Source organism: Hippopotamus amphibius, chromosome 8 (assembly GCF_030028045.1).
Source record: "Hippopotamus amphibius kiboko isolate mHipAmp2 chromosome 8, mHipAmp2.hap2, whole genome shotgun sequence".
In the NCBI taxonomy this organism is placed as follows: domain Eukaryota; kingdom Metazoa; phylum Chordata; class Mammalia; order Artiodactyla; family Hippopotamidae; genus Hippopotamus; species Hippopotamus amphibius.
Genome location: NC_080193.1, coordinates 78,516,200 through 78,536,617, shown reverse-complemented (window position 1 = coordinate 78,536,617; position 20,418 = coordinate 78,516,200). Strand labels below are relative to the sequence as shown.

General features: G+C 36.0%; 1 protein-coding gene across 17 annotated transcripts in view; it reads right to left on the bottom strand.

The window, feature by feature from the left end:
* TRIP12 (thyroid hormone receptor interactor 12) overlaps positions 1 to 20,418 on the bottom strand; it is a 143,796-nt gene that overhangs the window by 74,390 nt on the left and 48,988 nt on the right. For 11 of the 17 annotated variants that reach the window (XM_057745289.1, XM_057745287.1, XM_057745285.1 and 8 more), the window contains 2 exons: positions 10,706 to 10,831; positions 9,058 to 9,860 (listed from right to left, as the gene is read on the bottom strand). In XM_057745289.1, the coding sequence (XP_057601272.1) occupies positions 9,058 to 9,860; positions 10,706 to 10,831 (929 nt within the window). The remainder of the gene's footprint in view (positions 1 to 9,057; positions 9,861 to 10,705; positions 10,832 to 20,418) is intronic. The other 6 variants (XM_057745299.1, XM_057745298.1, XM_057745300.1 and 3 more) reach the window with 2 other exon arrangements.

Below are 20,418 nucleotides of genomic sequence, written 5' to 3'. Positions count from 1 at the left end.
CAACCTAATAAGAAATAATGAATTACAAAGCTATAGTCAATTAAAAAATTTAGAAGAACAACGTAAATACCTCTTAGTTGGGAATGGGCTAAGAGGTACATCCCTATACAGCTATTAAAAATGATATAATTTATAGCTTATTTTTGAAAGGAAAAAGGTCAATTAAAATTATTTAGGCAGATAAAGCACTTCGGTTTCTTCATACCTAAAACAAGGATACTACCTCATTATGTCATCATGATAATGCAATTTAATGTATGTCAACTGTCTAGTATGGAGCCTGCCTTACAATATGCATTCAAAAAACAACGCCTACTGTCATGTACAGTGAGCTCCTACTTTTGAAAACAATATGTGCATATACATAGAAAAAGTGCCTGCTTAACCACACGTGCATTCACTTCTGTCCTCCAGTGAAACACCACTAAAATAGCATCAAAAGAATGAGGCACAGCTGTAAAAAGCAATGAAACTGGGACATTTGTAGAGACATGGATGGACCTAGAGACTGTCATACAGAGTGAAGTGAGTCAGAAAGAGAAAATCAAATATCGTATATTAACACATATATGAGGAATATAGAAAAATGGTACAAATCAACCCGTTTGCAAGGCAGAAATAGAGACACAGATGTAGAGGACAAACATATGGACACCAAGTGGGGAAAGCGGGGAGGGGTGGGGGGGAATGAATTGGGAGATTGGGATACCAAATAGTACACTCTAAATATACGCAGTTTATTGTATGTTAAAAAAAAAAAAAAAAAAGAACCTGAGACATAAATTCACAAAGATGGGAAGAATGGAAGAGACAATTATCAAACATAACACAATTTTCAAAGACGAAAAAGCAGCAATTCCAGTGCTAAATACACTGGAAAGACCAGAAGACTGAAGGTAGAAAACTGAAATAAACTACCAATTAGATTTACACTCTGAACCCCACAAAGGTTCAGGAACTGATGGTACCAGGTACCTCTGGGACGACTTCAGACTTTAAACTGAGGATTGGTTCACAGGCTGTTTATGAAGGAGTCAGATCCCCACAACCCATCCCCCACTTGCACAGCTGGGTAAATGTCCCTCTCCTCGGGGAGACAAACATAAGACCTTTTTTCTTTAGAAAGTACAAAATAAAGAAATTCTCCATTAAAGTACACCACTGCAAATAGGTGCACCATGCCAAAAATGGGGGTGGGGGGAGATCAAGTCAATACAGACACAGATGACATATGGCTTCTTTCCTAGGCCTCTCTTCCCACTCAATTCCCAGAATTCTGACAGTTAGGCTTTCACCTCTAGGCAGGAGTCTGAAAGAATCTTCCACGTGGAATTTTACCAGCCAAAGAAAAAAGATCTGAAAATGATGATAGCCCAATTAGTTCATTAGTGAATCTCAGTCAAATCTCATCAATGTGGTCAGAGCTTACAAGTTAGATTTTTGGTTCCCCCACTCTTGAGTAAGAGGAGATACACTGGAATTACCTGCATTTGAGAAAGGTTCCTAGTAGGACCCCCACCCCGCCCCCAAAAAAAAACTATGTAAGAGGACTCTGCACGAAAACTCCTTTTTTTTTTTTTTATTGAAAACTCATTCTTAATGGGGGGAGAGGAGGGAGAGAATTGCATCTATAATAAAAACAACAATGTTCCTAGCAGGACTATTTACAATAACCAAGACGTGGAAGCAAGCCAAGTACCTGTCAATAAATGACTAGATTAAGATGTGCTGTGTGTGTGTGTGTGTGCACGCGCGTGCGTGCACATGCACACATGTGTATTACTTACTTGTAATGGAATATTACTTAGCCATAAAAAAGAATGAACTATTGCCATTTGCAGCAACATGGATGGACCTAGAGCATATTATGCTTAGTGACATGTCAGACAAATACGAAATGATATCACTGATAAGTGGAATCTAAAAAATAACACAAATGAATGTATATACAAAACACTCACAGACAAATGAAAACAAAATTGTGGTTACCAAAGGGGGGTGGGGTGCAAATTACAGATTAGGGGTATGAGATTGACAGATATAAACTACTACCTATAAAATAGATAAGCAACAAGTATTTACTGTATAGCACAGGGAATTATGTCCAATACCTTGTAATAACCTACAATGTAATATAATTTGCAAAAAAACTGAATCACTATGCTGCACACTTGAAACTAACACAATATTTTAAATCAACTATACTGCAATTAAAGAAAGAAAAAGAGGAGGGTGGAAGGAAGGAGGGAGGGAAAGGGAGGATGGATGGATGAAGAAACCTTTTTTCAAAAAAAGGAAATGAGAACAAAATAACCTTTTGAAAATAAAAACAAGATAGCAAACGTGAAATTAAAAAAACAATACAAAGGTTGGAAGAAGCTGCAGAAATCTACCAGAAAGTAGAACAAAAAAGGAAAGCAAGAACAAAATAAGACCAGAAGCTTTCAAAAGGACAAGTACCCAAAATAACAGGAGATCCAGAAGGAGAAAAGAAGCAAAGATAGAGTGACCAACTGTCCTGGTTTGCATGGGACTATCACAGTTTTAAGGCTAAAAGTTCTGGGTCTTAGGGAATACCCCAGACCCAAGGGAAACCAGGACTTCAGGTCACCCTAACAAGGAATGAAACAAATGCACAGCTATGGCTATATCATGACATTTCTAAACAACTGAGGCAAAGATCTACAAGTTTCCAGAAAAATGGGTTATCTATACAACAGATCAGGAATCAGAATGTTTGTCAATACTGAAATCTAAATAAAATAATTCTTCAAAATTTTGATGGATAATAATTTCCAACCAGAACTGTTATTTTCAATCTGTCAAACAAGTATTAAGGTTGTATGTTTTCAGACACTCAAAATCTGAGGAAAAAACAAAAAAAACTGAAAAATCTCACAAGTACTTTTTCTTAGAGAGCAAGTGGAAGAAGACATGTTTCACCAAAACAAAACAGTATACCAAAAAGGAAGATGTGGGATCTGGAAGCAGGAAACTAAATAGAAGACAAAAAATACGTGAAGCTAAAAGCAATGCACCCAGGCATACGAGGGCAGCCATCCAGAGGCCTCGTGTCTTCAGGAAAATAAAACAAATCCATGTAGACAGCTTGAGAAAAGATTTAGACAATCAGTAATGAGTTAGGAGTTCAGTGATGGGGCAAAAAAAAGGAAAACAACTAAATTCAGTAAAAATAAAACTTTTAAGAAAGAAAAGTTCCTATAGACTCAGTGTTAAGTGAGCAACGATCTTGACTGGGAAAATGGGAAGTATGTACAGTATGCGTTTGGTGGGTGAAGAGGTGGCCCAAAAAAGGCACACAATAGTGCTCAAGGTGAAAAAATTCAACAGACATACTGCACATAATTTATAGACACTGAAATAAACAACAAAATGATTAGCTATGCAGAAGGGCAATGGGACAGGAAGACTGCTACTTTTTAATAATAAATCTTATACCACTTGACTTTAAACTGCACGTAACTATTAATATGAAGAAAAAAATTTTTACCAGGATACACATAAGAGAGTCCTTAGGGATGGAATTAAGTGATTTTTTTTCTTCTTCTTTGTACATTTTGGTATTTTCTGGATTTTTCATTTTTAATAACACTTTATAATCACAAGTATTGAAATACAGAATACAGAGGCATGAATATGAAAGAGCAATTTTCATTTAACTTACATATATAACTTTAGTAAAACATAATTTGGCTGAATTAATTTTTATTCCAACTTGGTATATAAAAATACATATAATGGTTGTTAAAAATTCACAGTGTAAAACAAAGCAAAGCTTTAAAGAGGCCAATATTTGTTTCCATTTAATATTCTTTTTTAAAATCTGGCAAGTCATTTTTTTAAAATTTAATGTATTTTTATAAGCCTCAAAAATGTTAAGTATCAGTAAATTTGGTTACATATTACAGCTACTAAAGTTTTAAGTACTAAACTATTTTAACAGCTGCCTTATAATAGAGAAAACTCTTGCCACTCAATTCTTTTTCCTTTAAGCTCCTCACCCAACACTTCACCAGGCTAAAAGACAATTCGATTTTTAAAAACTCAGAAGGTATGGCCCTGTAAGACCCAACTAGGTGAAACCAATAGTTTACTTTCTAATTCTTCTGTCCTGCTCAACTCTTCTTTCCTTTCTCCATGCTAGATATGCAAACTACCACGTCTTGGATGGTGAGAGTCCTAATCTTAGCAGAATTACCTTCCTAGAATTCGGCATCTGCCTGGTTCTTGTCTAGTTCTAATAATGGCTACAGGCTGCATGCAAGTCACAGAAGAGTATGAAACTCAAGCTGAAAATAAGCTGGTAACTACTGCTGACTATGTTATTAATAATGTGCACATGATGTCCACTTTAAATAATGGAGAGGAAACTAGATTGACAAATGGACATATCAAATTGGAAATATAATAACTTTAAATTTTTCTATAAATACATTCCATAATTAATCCCAGATTTTGATCACAAACTGTTTCTTCTATGTCTATGCCATCCATCACCTTCTACCATTAAGTACATACTTTGAAATAGTCAAATTATTTCAAAATTAGCCTAAAGAGAAGGTAGATTAGCAAAATATTCTAAGAATATTTTTAAATATTACATCAAAATATCACTGAATATTTTTAAAAAGCATTTGTATCATTATATTGCCCCACTGGTTTTACATTTATGCTACATAAATTTGTAAGACTATCTGTCTGCTAAGGTTAGACAACACACAGCGAGAATAATTTCCTAATGCAGATTAAAAATTGTCATATAACACTATCCTTTCTGGAGTATTCTCAAGACTTCTACCAACTGACACAAGGTAGACCTCTGTGCCAGAGCTATTTTGATCAGCTGCAGCTAGCAAGCCACAGGCTTCAGGAAGCCCATCACAAAGTAGCTGCTTCTCTAGCTCTCCTGCCAGCCCTAGTTCCTCACCAGAAACTTGTTCAACAGTTGCTGAAGCAGCACACCTGGAAAGGTCTTCCTGCTTAAGTGACCCAACTAAATATATCATTTCCATAGACCACTGTTGTCTCCCAAGGTAATAAGTGGCCAAATAGATTTATAAAATTAAGCAGAAGTTACTATAAGAGTTCTCACAGCTTTCAGTAAGTTAAAGCATATCCTGAATCTCCTTGAGTAATATTTGACCACAGGGAAATGGGTTTTCACAAAGCATCATGTTAGTACTGTTATTCCTACAATCTGGAAACAATTTCCTTTACCAGGAAGCTTTATTGACCAATCATATCTTAGATAGAGCCTATACCCAAGGAAACATATCTTCCAATTAACAGGTTCACTGATTCCTAAAAGTTGAAGGAAACAAATAATCTACCCAATTTGGAATGCTTTCTATCTCACAAAACGTCCGCTCCATTTTTCAGTTAACTTACAGATTTTCCCCCCCGGAGTTGCTCATCCATTGAATGACTGTAACCACTGAATCTAATTCTGCCCCCAGATTAATGTTTAAAAAAAAAAAAAACTAACTCCTGATGCATACAAAATCCCTTCAAATCTATCAAAACAATCCTCAATTCACCATTTTTATACTTACATGGTACTTTAATTTCACAAAGTTGTTTTCACATACATTCTTTCATTTATGCTTCGCAAAAATGAATATTACCATTTTGCAAAGAAAATTAGGGATTAGTTTGCTATCATAATCATATTTCAATCATTTGTCCAACCCCATAAAAGTATCAGAAGATAACAGAACTTTAAAATCAGGGTCTTCCAAATCTGAAGACAGCTACCCCTTCAACTGATCAATAGTTAGGATTTCTATCAATCCTTCATTCTCAAAACGATGCTCCTGAATGCTTTGTCTTAAGATACTCAATTTCGGTCATGCACCCTAAATTTAGTGATGCATCCTATGCCCTATTAGCACCATGCTATATATCCTCATATATTTATTCACTCCTGAAATAGCTATTATGCCCATTTTGCAATGAAAAGGTTGCTAACTTTCTCCTAGTCCACCAGCTGCTAAAATGGCAGAACTAGGATTCAAATTGAGGATATTCAGCTCTATATTAAGACCTCTCTCTCCCCAAAATACCATTACTTCAAGCCCAGGGATTCCTCTAAGATACCTCATTTTGCCTCTGTATTCTTAAGTAATATTACCAAGTACTGCCAATCCTCTTGCGGTACTGCTTCTTACGTAAACTCTTTCCTAAAGTGACATTTAATCATACCTAAAACTCACCCTGCCCTGTGTGACTCCAGGAAGTCTGCCTAGATTTAGCTCACCTAATGTACTCAATCCTCTGCGCCCTATTCTAGCAACTAATTTCTGGAATCACATGGCCTGGGTTTGACTCTTGCCTTTATCACTTCTTAGTTCTGTAAGGAGTTATAGAGCCAAGAGACAGGTAACTTGGAGAGGTAACTTGACCTCACTGATCCTGAGTTTCCTTACCTGTAAGATGGGAATAACAGTATCTGCCACACAGGGCTGATGAGGAGTAAATGAAATGATCCATGCCAACTGTCTACAAGTTGTCAGGCACTTGTAAGCACTCTCAATATTTGCTATTATTTTGTTTTGAAATGTTTTTCACTTATTTGTTAAGAAGCAAATATGCAGTGAATGGTATAATATGAATCCCTGGGTTCACACAGTATTCGTCCCTAAAGATGAATCAATACCAGTAAAGAAGGATCAAATCAAAGTTCACCTCCTCTAGGGTCTTAACATATCTTAATGACCCAAATAGGCTGCAACAGTAAAACACAAAGAACTAACATGGGTGAAAGATAAGTGACATAGCAAAGAAAATAAAGACTTCAAAGTCACCCATATCCCCATCTTCAAAACCTAACTCTGTCCCTTACATGTTACTCTGGCAAGTTATTTCACCTCCCTGGAATGAATTTCCTTAATAACTATCACCAAGCACTGATTTTTCTGAAAACTAAATGTGACTGCAAACGTAAAATACCTGGCACTTTTAGATGCTAAACAAATGCTGGTTCCCTTCTCTTGTTTCAAAAGCTTAGTCTATAATTAGAGCTTAGAACTAGGGTAGTGGCAATGAAAATGGGAAAGTGTTATTAGTGACCACAGAACACACACAGATTTTGTGAAAGTAAGGAAAGTAACTACGAAGTGAGTTTTAAACTTCAAAGTCAGATTGTGACTATGTGCAAAATGAATATGACAGCACACCTGGCCTGGTTTCATCATGGCACAGGGGCTGCATCAAAACCCTCGGGTCTTCCTGTAAGAGCAACCTCACAACCGAGGAAACCCTGCTGGTCAGCCACTGGCAGGGTTGGGTTTTCTTTTAAAGATAGTGCTAACCAACTGTGTATGAAAGAAAGCTGGTCTCTGAGAAGAATTGAGGACATGATACTCAAGAACAGTCTGTTCTTACCCGTCCCTGGACCCACCTAGAAGTAAGAGTTGAAAGAGATGAGCTCTTCAAATGAGGCAGGCTGAAAGGGGAAGAGTGAATCCCATGGACTGTGCTGTAAACTCAACCTGGGCCACTGGCTGTGAAGATCACATCGCTACTACAATGGAGACATGAAGCACGCAAACACAAGACACACCCGTGCTTCTACTTCACTTAAAAGTAGACAGAGGAAGAGGTATAAAGGCGGAGATAAATAACTCCAATTGTCAAGAAAACCTTGTCAGGACCAATGGACAAATGGCTGTCCCTTTTTACCCAACCTTTTATTTCCTTTTGACTTTAAGATACCGACTTTAATCTTCATCCAATATTTAAATTCAAATTCAAAAGATTTTACACAGATATACTGCATATTTAAAATACGAAATACAACAAATTCTACAGTCTTAGAGTAAAAGATATTGCCTTCACAGTAACTTTATGATACAGGTTAAACATAAAATTTTACAATAGTCTCTACTACTATTCTTGTCAAAGTTTCACTAATACTGAATCAACTGAAAGTAGTTTATAGATTGTAGGATTAAACTAAACAGAGCTAACGGCTCTGATTCAACACTAGGTTAGGCTGATTTAATATTAGTGATACTTTGACAAGAATACTAGTAGACACTATATAAAATCTTCTAATAACCGAAAAATGTTCTAGCCCTATCAAAATGTGGATCTGAAATTTTCTATGAGGGCTCAAAAGGAGAAAAGATGGTCAAAAACAAGCTTCCTAGTTAAATGTTACAAAAATTAAATGCTTTAAAAATCATAGATAAGTGCTATATTGTTCTCTGTATCTGTGCCTTTTATATTTCTCAAAATAGAAAAAAAACAAAACAAAACCCACTTCAGCATCACAGCAATCATGTAGCTGATATGGGTCACCACCATTTCTCATCAGTTCTAATGAAATGAACATCTGGCTTCCTGAAGAAGTTTTTCAGAAAAAAGAGAAAGAAAAGTGCCTCAAGACGCCTTTCTCTTATCTAGCCTGTTTCTTTGCATGAATGTATTATTCTCAAACATTAGTTCTGTCTGCACCACTATAAGCTGCAAGAAGGCAATATTCTTTCCCATTTACCTAGGACCCAGAGCCTAGTGCACTGGAACACAACAGGTATTCATCCTTAAACTAAGTTCCTTAAAGGCCATAAAATATTACATGTGAATAAAGTTTAACTAACACTAGAGTACATTTATTCTCATAACTTACCTCAGGGTTTCCACACATCAAGAATGTACAATACCAGAAAAGAACATCTGATCTCCAATTGTGGTCATGACCAACTCAACTAGAACAGTTTTGTTTCTGGTTATAGGAGGAAAACCAACTTGCTGTCCTACTCTAACGTTAGAATGTAAGTAGCAAACGCTACAAAGACAGAGACACAGACACTAAAACATGACAATCTAGTAATAAGGCAGGCGCATTCCTTATCCTTCTCCATAAAACTAAATGTGGTGTATCAATCACTATATACTGTTACGTACAGTTACAGGTACAATGATAAATCTAAAACTGCCTCAGACTGACTACCCTGAAAACCTGATCCTTTCTGACAAACCAAGAGACATTTTCTTTAATTTAAAAAAAAAAAAAAATCTTTCCGGTAAACTTACTTGCTAATTTGGCCTGTAATCCAGAAGGTCCAGGTTTTGATGTCTCTGACTTAGAAGACCCTGGAAGAGACAGTTTTGTTTTAGGAAGGCTAACTTTAGGGCTGAAACGCGCAGCCCAATCAAATTTCGAAGAGCCACCAGTTTTACTCTGTTCCTTTTCCCTGCTACTTCTTCTGGGACTGGGACTGGATGCTGAACGGGAACGCCTGGCCTTGTTCTGGTCTTTTCCTTGTTTCACCCTGGCACCTGGTGGAACAGTAGAGGAGGCCGAGGCTACAGCAGAAGACGAGGAGGAAGTAGAGGCAGCAGAAGAAGAATCAGTGATGGTGCTACACCCAGCTTTGGCTGAGGCGGCCGATTTTGAAGCCAGCTTGGTAGGTTTTGCAGATCTCTCTTCGGCACCAGTTGCTTCTGACACAGAACCACTCTTTATACAAGAACTCTCTGTCCTCTTTCTTTTCTGACTCCGTGAACTAGCAGTGGCCCCACTCTTTCTGGTGTGAGCCTTGCTTGTTGATGGCGATTGTGCAGATCTCAGTTGTTGCTCCTGGTCTAAATGTCTCTTCTTTGACTTACTATGTGGTTTACTCGTTTCTGAGGGAGATTCAGTATGCTGAAGTGCTTTGGGTTTTTTTGCAGAGCTAGGAGAATTGGTCCTGTTGTAGTCTGGACTAGCACTGCGTTTCACTCCTCGAGAATTGTCTTTCTTAGGCACCTGCCCCGTTTTCTGCCTTTCTGAAGTATTGGCTCTGTCTGGATCCTCTGGTTGTGGGACTATGACAGCAGATGATGAACTGCAGCTTCTAAGAGGTTAGATAAGAAGAGAGTTAATATCAGCCTGCCATCATTAAAACTGTCCTAGAATACTTATTTATTAACTTCTCAAATCTGTGGAAATAAGATTTTTTTTTTAAGTGCAAAAGTTTTCCTGGTAAGTCTAGTAACTAGATAAACATAGGCTTGTAAACGGTTCAAAATTTCAAAAAAGAAAAAAAAATGGGGGGGGGAGACACTTTTGGATGGTAAAATACTAAAAGATCAGGTAAATTCTTTAGCCCAAAGATTAATGACACTAACACTCCTAATCATAAAACAAGAGTTAGGATTACAGGAAAAAGAATGCTTACTTAGTAGTTCAGAATGGGTTGAAACTGGAATATCAATACTCTATAAACACAACTTCTTTGTCAAAGCTTAAAATAAATAAGCATTAACACATACACCTTCCAAATGAAGATTAGAAAGTTTTACATTGTAGTGTCAAATATTTACAACTACATTCCCTTTCCAAAGACTCCTATCAATCAGATCTCAAGAGATCACTGATCTGTGGCTGTGACAATAAAAAACTAAAAAAAAAAAAAAAAAAAGGATTTAAAATGGCATTTCAGATGCCTATCATGGTTTGTTAGGCAAAAGGAGAAACTCACACTCGCACAATCAAGGAGAATAAAGCACGGTCTAGGGTATGTTGCATTGACATTACTGCAGAGGAGATACGCTATTAATCCTAAAAAGTTACACCCAGAAATAATGCAAACACGTTATCATAACATTTTGGCATAAGCTGGTACGTTTTAATATTATGCAATGATTCAGATGCAAATAATTCTGCCTTGAAAAATGTATAAGCAATGTGAAGATTTACCTTTTAGAAAGGTGTCCCCTTGACAGTTCAGAAGTAGTATTAGACTGCACTTTGGGTGCCTTAGAATTAGATTTTCTACTCTCAGGAGGGCTATATCCCTTATGTTTTGCCTGCCCTAAGTGTGACCTGTCAGCAGAAAACCAAAACAGAAATCTATCAGGAAAATGAGATGCAAATACAACACTTTCGAAAGTGAAATTTTCTTTCATTAAAAAAAAAAAAAAAAAAGTCTCCCAATTCTTCATTATTGACCCTACCCTTTTCCCAAACATAATTAAATTATTATTCTATCAAATAATCTGGTTAAAGAAAATTACCTCTTAGAACCAATCCCCTCAATAACGCAAGAGTTGAGATTTTTTATAACCAGTTGCCATAATTGTATAGCAATATTATAGTTGCTTAGGCAATAATGAATTTTTCAGCAATTTTACTGAAGACATTCAAATGTGCTCCATTTTTGCAAAAAGCAAATCTGGGCTTTAGATCTAAACACTATTTTTAATAGACAATGTAACTAATAGTATAAAAGGTGTATAGAAAAGCAATTTGTGATCCCTACAATGATACTGAGCCCCAATTTGTACATTATAATTCAGATTAGCACAGTAAATGCAGAAGCAGATAAAATCTATTCTCAAACTGATTTTACACAGAAAATGATTAAAAGCACTAACTTACTTGAAATCAACACTGATATTTGCTATGGATTTAAAGCACTAATCAACAGAAAGTACACTAAAAACCAAGTCCTAGATAAAGAGATAAAGATTTTACCACAAAATATTCCAAACACATTCAAAACAATTGCACCACTGATACATGGTTGGCTTATATTTATAATAAATCAAATCCTTACGCCAGCATTGTTTTAAGAGCAAGTTTGAGGGACATGAAACTATCTTCAGTTGTTAGATTTTTAACCTCTGGCAAAGGTCACATGAGATTTACACAAGCAAAGGAGGCATGCACAAATATATACCCAGAAAAGCTGATGTTCCAGAGGTGAGATACTAACGTAACATGCAATTTATGTAATTCACAATTCACGGACAACTTCCATCCACATGTATATAACATAAGAGAGTATATTCTAATGAAAATAACAAAGTTTCATTAATACCAAAGCTGTTTACTCTGTTAAAAAAATTTTTTTTAAAGGTTTTCATTCCAAACATAATCTCAAAGGAATTTAGAAATGAGTCTCTGAATACCTCACACGATAACTAAATCTATAAGGATGCTGCACAGTTCTCAATGTATCATACGTGTTCCACCATCTCTTCAAAAGGATGATCTAAGGTTTCTAGTCTCACTATCTTTATTGTTTTTCTTTCATTTTTGCAGAAGAACTCAATACTGGATTCTTGAAAGAAGATATGACATTAGCCTGTCAATGAAAGTAAATATTTCTTGGTTCTGTAATATTTTCATTATTAAGGTTCTAATCCATAACAAAATAGTACTTTCTAAAGATTTAACTAGATCAACTACTAAAAAACTATAGTAACCAATAATAGTCTTTTGTGTGTCTTAGTCTTCACTTTAGTAATGATTTCCCTCCCATCCCAGGGTATATGTTATATTTTCTCTGGGTGTATTCAAACTGAACTTGAGAGTTTTATATACTGTGATTCAGTTTTTCTTTTTCCTAGATATTCTTACACTGGCAGACTGAAATTTTGCTTTATCCCATGAGTTTCTTATTTGAGAGATTCTTTCTAGGAGTTGCTTTTGTTTTTATTACATTTCTAGTAACAGATATGAGAGTTCTACTTTTTTCTTAAAGGAATAAGATTGAGTAAATTTTCAAATCGTTTCATAGTTTTTTTAAAAAGGAAGGTAAAATATTGTTTTCAGGTACACAATTTAATATCCATGGAGTAAAATTTATATATTACATCATCCAGGTTCTTTACATTCTTATTTTTGTAACATTTGCTATAGATTAATCTTTTAATTGAATCACAATTTTTAATTCATTTCATAATAAAATTTAAAATATTCCTTGCTGTATTCCTTGAAAATTTAAAAAATCGTATTAGAATAAAATCTTATCCATTCAAAGATAGACAACCTTGTGATAACATTCAAGTAGTTAAGTATTTAAATGTCAATCCTTTAGGGAAAAAAAAAAAAGTCGTAACATATTCCTAAGAAGTCTCTCTGGCAACAGAAACTGACCAACACTAACCTGATGCTGACCCCACTGTAGAGGTGGCAGTCCTCCTCTTCTGCAACCAAATAAATTTTGTTCTCTGGTTTTAAAACATATCTAACTTTATAGTCACCCAAATCCACTCCTGCATTTTTCATGTCCTTACTAACACCTTCAAGGAGCTAAAGAATTTAGCAGGTAAAGTCTCAATATGTATGACAGTGGGAGGGGAGGAGAAAGGAGGGAAGGAAAAAGAATAGAAAGAAAACAGTACCCAATCATCTGAGAAAGTGAGGCTCAAAAACTGGCTTAAATTCCATTCTGATCTGATTCTACCATTCCTAAAATTATTTTTAAGCGTGATATTCTCACTGAGACCTGGTTAAAAAAACATTTTTAAATATTATAAAACGATCATCATGTCCTTCTGACTACTGTTTAGCATGGTCTTAATACATTTTCTGTAAAGGGTAGTAAATATTTCTAGCTTTGTGGGCAGTACTATGTGCCACAAAAGCAGGTATAAACAACACATAAACAAATGGGCATGGCTATGTTCCAACCAAATTTGTATTTACAAAAGCAGGCAGTAGGCTGGATTTGGCCCATGGGTCGTAGTTTTCCAACCCCTGGCTTAACCACAGGAGGAGTAGGCAACCAGATGGTTAACGTAAGTAACAATATGGGCCCTCCCAAAGTGGGATTCTATTTTATTATGCCCATTTATAAATTATTAATGCTCAGATACTGTAAGGAAATCTCCATAAAATAATAATGCCAATTAGAACAGCCAATTAGGATATAACAATATTCAGTGCTAAATGACTCTTGATGCCTTTTAGCTCATTTAACCAACTCCCTCATTTATCAAACCTTATTGTTTAACATTAATTTTTATTAAAAAGCATAATCTCTTTAAGACCTGTAAAATTTATATCCACTATAAGTCAAATTTGCAAGAATAAGACAATAAAATTCATGACAAACTCTTAAGTAGCACCAAAATGAGCCCATTTAGTGAATTACAGCTCAAGATAGTTGGGTGGGAGAATGGTTGTGAAGGGGGTGGGGCTGGGGGGGGGGGGATACGACGCATATTCAGGAGCTTCCACATCATCCTAGGATCATCCTATGGATGTTCCTGGAGAAAAAAAATCTCCTGCTCTGCAAAATCACACACTAAAAATAACTGGACTAATGGTGAAAATAAGACTGGAGTACTCAAACATGTTATTTTTGCAGTGAGAGTCCTAACGAAAACATGATCAATTTCAATAAAAGATTAAACCTCCACTAACACTTGTACCAATAATCACAGTCAGTCCACTCATTAGAGTCTTATTTTTGTACTTTCTCCTTTAAGTGGAAATTTTTCAAGACATTTTCTTTTAGGACTAGCTTTGACAAAATTGAAAATACAATTCTGGGGGAGACTTTCCTTTTTGTCATTTTCTTTCCTTATAAATACAGGAGTAAATGGTTCTGAGCTTCCTGAATGTGTTTAACGGTGCAAAGTGTGGTGATTCTGGAAGCCACTGAGCTAGCTATTTCTTGCACTAAATGATTTCTTTAACTCATTTCTGCATGACTTCCAGGTTTTTCTTAAGATCTTCAGAGATCACCAAATCTTACTCTTTAATTGAAATGTCTGTTCCAATTTCAGTTCATATATTAAAACTACAGGAAAAACTGCCTATGAATCGACACTACTTCCACATCATACTGACATCATTACCCTACTTATCAAGAGCATGTGGGCCAAATCAGGTTAAAGAAAGCCATATTGCAACAGAGCATACTATAATCAACTCTGGGTTATGTGCTTTCAAGATTAACTTGAAAGCAAGTCTCAAATGCCTCCTGCTGACTTTTAGGCCAATTGTAGTGACTGCCCCTTCTAGATACTTTAATTTATATTTACTGTGCTTTAGTAAAATCCTTTGTAGTCTAAAAGATTAGAAACCATTTTAGTCCAGAGGACATCTAAGAGGTCAAAACCTTATAGCAAAAAGCATTCTTATTCTAATCTTAGGCAAAATGAGGAAGGTGGCTAGTTACAAGGAGCTAGTTAATTCCATATATTACAGGTCTTGGATTCTGTTTGAAATTAATATCTATGCCAGACATATAACTCAAATATATGTACATATTACCAAATATAAATGATTTGGGACTTAATTATATCTCCAAATTTTTTTGTGTATGTGTATACAGACATACAGACATTTTTATGCTCTTATATTTTATATATACAATTGTAACAGTTTTGCCTTCCAAAAATTAAATGCTTTGTTTATAATGCTATAAAACGCATGTTATAAATAAGCCCCTGATTTTCAATAATCAAGGCAGAAAGTTCATTTAAACCACTTTAAATAAAAAACTCACTAATGTTCTCTGCAAAATGTACAAGTTTCTATTTTGGTCACAAAACAAGAAGCTGAGTAGCTGGACCAATGTTCCTATGTTGAGTTATGGCGGAATGCTAACCCAAATAATTCTGTAACTTAGAACTCCTACTTACCTTATAAAGCACTGTTTTTTTTAAAAACAAAACAAAACAAAACAAACAAAAAACCAGTTGTGGTTCCTCCTCTAGGAAGTATTTTGAAAACATATGTTGGGGAACAGTGGTGAGATTGACATTTTTGGCAGGTAAGGACTAGAGGTAGATGTCATGCAATATACAGAACCGTCAGACACTGAAAAACTGTCCCATGACCCATATATTTCAAATAGCTTTGATAATATATGAAGACCTTATGAAAAAAAACTTAAAATCTGGCCATGACATAGGGGGAAAATAAGCTTATAATTTCTCAGCTCAGATTTATTTTGCATGGTTCTTTATATACTGAAATTTTCCAGGAATGCATGGGATTCAACAATTTGTTTTTTGCAGCTTTTCCAAGAGTAATACATCATTTTGGAAAAGTTTATAATGAAAATGCTGCTTATGGTATTTAAGTCTGTTGTTGCAGCTGTCACATTCAATAAGTTCAAATATAGATGCAAGTATCTGAATATAGTGTCATCTTGCATCAAGTACCCAAGCATTTCCCTACTGAGATAATGTTATTGTTATCAATTGCTTTCCTTTTACTTGTCTTACCTACATTATATTGATGTTTTTAAACTGTGCAGGCAGGCATTTTATATACTTCTTAATTCAAGATACTAAAGGGGCATCAAAAATAAAGATATTTACATTATATGATATACGTTATAGAGTCAGAGCACTGGATCTAACTGAGTTGAGAACCACAGTACCAAGCTATTCATTTCAACAGATTTGTTAGGTTTCCCAACTCAAGTATGTGCAAGTCACTACAGGGCACATAAATACTGATAACACACTACACTGTGTTCCGTCCTCAAAGAGGTCAGAATCCATGAAACAAAGAGACCTATCAGGTGCTATAAAGTTCACAACAAAGGGAGAAATTACTCTTAGAGGGAAAAAACAGGTTTTATAGACCACATGGCATTTAAACCACACCCTGAAGAATGAAAGGCTGAGGAAAAAGAGCATTCCACTTAAAAGCAGCAGAGACAAAGGCAAAGAGGCAGCAAATTATGAAACCCACATGGCACCTGGCAAATGATATGTATTTCCCTGAGCACACAGATACATTAGGAAACAAGGCTGAAAGGACAGGCTACAGCTTAAATGCTTTTATGGAAGGACTCTGTCCTTAATAATAGCTTGGAGTAAGGGACTAACAGGGTTGGAGACAGTGAGGCAAAAGCCAAACTTTTATATGTTCAACAATCTGGGTATACTGAGAATGGGTGAGTAAACTACGTTTATGTTATAAGGCAGAGGGATTGAATGTAATCAAAACATGGGAAAAGATGCCCCTCCCCCAAAGGAATCTCAGGGCTCAATTTACTTTTGCCCCCACTTTTCACAAAGAAAGTAGTTGGGTGAGGGGTATAAACACCGAGATAATAAAAGTAAATTAGTGATTAGTGATAGATTAGTGATAGTAACTGAGTTATTTCATGAACTACACTGGCTTTTATAAATACCTGGATAAAAACTTAAGATAACCACAGAATAAATAATTTTAAAGGTGTTAATTATGTGATAAGCATTATATTAATTATTTAAAGACATTACCTAGCTTAATCTTCAAATGACACCCAAGGCAGGTATATTTCCATTTTAAAGATCTATGAATGAGGCTTGCCCAAAATCACACAGCCCTTAGGCAGGAAAGGTGAGATTGAGCCCTGTATTCCAACTCCCTAAGTCTGAAACCCCACAGCTATGAGGCTTAGTGGTCAAAGTAAAAGGCCAGCATCTAGTCATTATATTTTTCCTACCCAAGCTGCTATTTCTGTCCCTGATTGTATATAAGTCAAAATAAACGGCTTCATTGTTGTACATCTTAAATTTTTTTTTTTTTTTTTTGGCACACAGGCTTAGTTGCTTCACGGCATGTGGGATCTTCCTGGAGCTGGGATCGAACCCATGACCTCTGCATTGGCAGGGGGATTCTTAACCGCTGCGCCACCTAGGAAGCCCACATCTTAAATTTATACAGTGCTGTGTATCAATTATACCTCAGTAACACTGGACAAAAATTTTTTTTAAATATTTTGGTTTTGTAAGTTTTAAAATTTTTTGTTCTGATGGCCATTTTACTATGTGCATGTTTTACTTTTTTCAAATTAATAAAATATGTACATTTATTATAAAAAACAAACAAACAAACAAAATAAACGGCTTAAGGCTTTGGACTTACTGAGAAAAACAGAAGAAAATTGTATGTTTTCCTTCCTGCTTTCTTTATTACCAAAAAAAAAAAAAAAAAGCGATAGCTTTCCATATATGATATTAAAACTTGCTGTCCAATTACTGAAGAAGCATTTGCATATATTTATTTTTTCAGTCACGCTGAAACTCTATTCTAGGAAAGCATTCTGAGACTGAGAAAGCATTTGTAAAAAGTGGTGTGGAACATCAGATTCCTTCAGTACTGAGGGACAGGAAAATTAGAGCAAATTGTCAACTAAGATATGAAATAATCTAAGGCAGCCGATGTCTTGTAGCTTTCCAATATATTTATGAAGTGACTTCTGGACAAAATTTCACAGCTGATGATTAAAGCAAGAAATATATAATGCAGAGAAAATTATACAATATATAAAATACTACTTCATTGATTCAAGAAATAATTTAACATGGATACTGTTAAGAAAAAAGTAGCCTCTGTTCCTCTTCAGACCAAGACAACCAAGCCACTGTTGAACACAACACTGTCAATCTTGCCTCCCTCTCCCTGATGGGACAGACCAGCATTACCAAAGTAGCCCGAAAAGTGGAAAACTGTGTGCACATGTGCTTCTTCAGGTGAAACTCAAAGTGCATAATTACACAGTAAGATTCACCATACTGAAAGGAGCAAGTGACAAGTTACCTGGCCAATTCTAGTATAAATTGCTTTTTAAAGTGTTTTCAATTTAGTCATAAGAAACAATGAAGTCATTTTCACATCACACCATGTCTCCCCTTAACATACTCTTCCTCCCAAAGATGAGGAAGCTTACACTTCCATCTGACTGAGCAAAGGTCAGGATAAAAACGAGAGAGAAGGAACACCCAAAAAAGGAATATTTAAAAAGGCACCCACACTGGTTAAATAGGAGAAGGAAGACAATACACAATAGCATGGCCATGCTGCACTAAATAGAATTTAGGGAAATAAATGGTCTGTTGTAGATATGGGAGAAGAATAAAAATTAAAAAACCATGTTAAACAGCTACCAGGTGCTGCTGACAAATATTCCATTTCTCTTCTTTCCAGACACACAGTAGGATGATACCTGCCAAGCCACCTGGAAGTTATGTACAGCCATGTAACTTGCTCTGCTCAAGGGAACATGAGTGGAAATGGATCACTTCTGAGGGACAGCCAGACAGCAATTCAGCATATTCTCTTGCTGCCACAGCAGTGATACCTGAAAACCTGTGCAGAGCCTACAGGTGACCCAGGATGGACAAGTCTCCTAGTGGCTAAATTGTTACACTAATATTTAGGAGCTGTTTGCTACTGCAGCACAAGCCAGGCACCTTGTCACACAACCTATTTAATTATGTTTAAAATTTATTTCTTTAGCTGAGTCAGGTCTTAGTTGTGGCATGCGGGATCTTTCCTTGCGGTGCATGGGCTCAGTAGTTGCAGTGTGCAGGCTTAATTGCCCCATGGTATATGGGATCCTAGTTCCCCAACCAGGGATCAAACCCTCACCCCCTGCACTGGAAGGCGAATTGTTAACCACTGGACAACCACTGGGAAGTCCCACACAGCCCATTTAAACCATGCCCTATTTCAACTCAGCCTTCACTCCAGTCACTCACCTTTTCATGAGCATTTCAGTAAAACAAAGTTACATTTCTGTGCCTACAAAGGCCAAGGAAGTAAATCTCCTTATTTCAACACCAGTATTTGTTGAACATCTACTACTTGTGAGCAAAGTAACAAGAAACACAGAAAAATGAGAAATAAAATCCACTCTGGAAGTAACTAATTACTCCACATGTCAAGTAGACAAATGTGGCTGACATGTACCATGTGTTTTACAACTGCTTCTTCAGCCTTCAAAGCCCATGTCAATGAGGTCATCACTAGAAATGTTTCTCGCCTGACTTTAATAATCACCTACATGCCCATTTCCCCTACCAAGTTGGAAACTGCTTGTGACAAAGGCTATTCTACTCTCATTTTTATAATTACCATCTAGCATGGTGCTTAGTAGCATGGTGTTCTACAAATGGATGAATACAATCTTATTCTGAGTTTGTACTGCAAGTGTATTAAGGCAGGACTCCTTAACTCTAGAGCCAAAAAAAGAGGCTTCACTAAAGTAAGGCACGCATATCTCCAGAATCAAAACAGTTAAAATAATCAAGCCTAGAGAAAAGAGTCAACATAGCTCTGAAGAACTAAGGAAGTGAAACTAGTCGGAACTGTAATTACACATAATCTCTAATATATTTGCTTTCCTCTGACTGTCCATCTTCTTCCATAAGGCAGGAGACATGCAGCTGGCAACTTCAGATTCACATCTTCACTTTGCTACCAGAAAGGGAAAAGCTTCCACTTTTTTCCAGCTTGGATCACAGGACCACCCCAGTCCCATCACTGAGCTCAAAATAAATGAAGACTGCAGATTCTCCCAGCTTTGGCAAAAGGAAATGGGGAGCCAGGAGCAGAACAAGATCATGGGGGAAAAGATTACCACTCAAAATACATGGGTGAAGAACTGAGGGAAATCATTACACAAGAAGAGGGACTAATCTCAGCTGAACAAATCAAAAGATCGGATCTCTTATACAATGATTCAAAGGAAGAGTAACAACACATGAAAACTTACTAGTACATTTACATCAAGAAGTATTCTCAGATCTCATTCCTTAAACCTATTTTTCTAATGTTTAACATCTCATTACTACAGAAACACCAATAAAATGAAATTAATGCAATTTTTCCTATCAAATTAGCAGGAAAATGCTAAATGGAAGTAACACAAATAGAATGATGAGAAA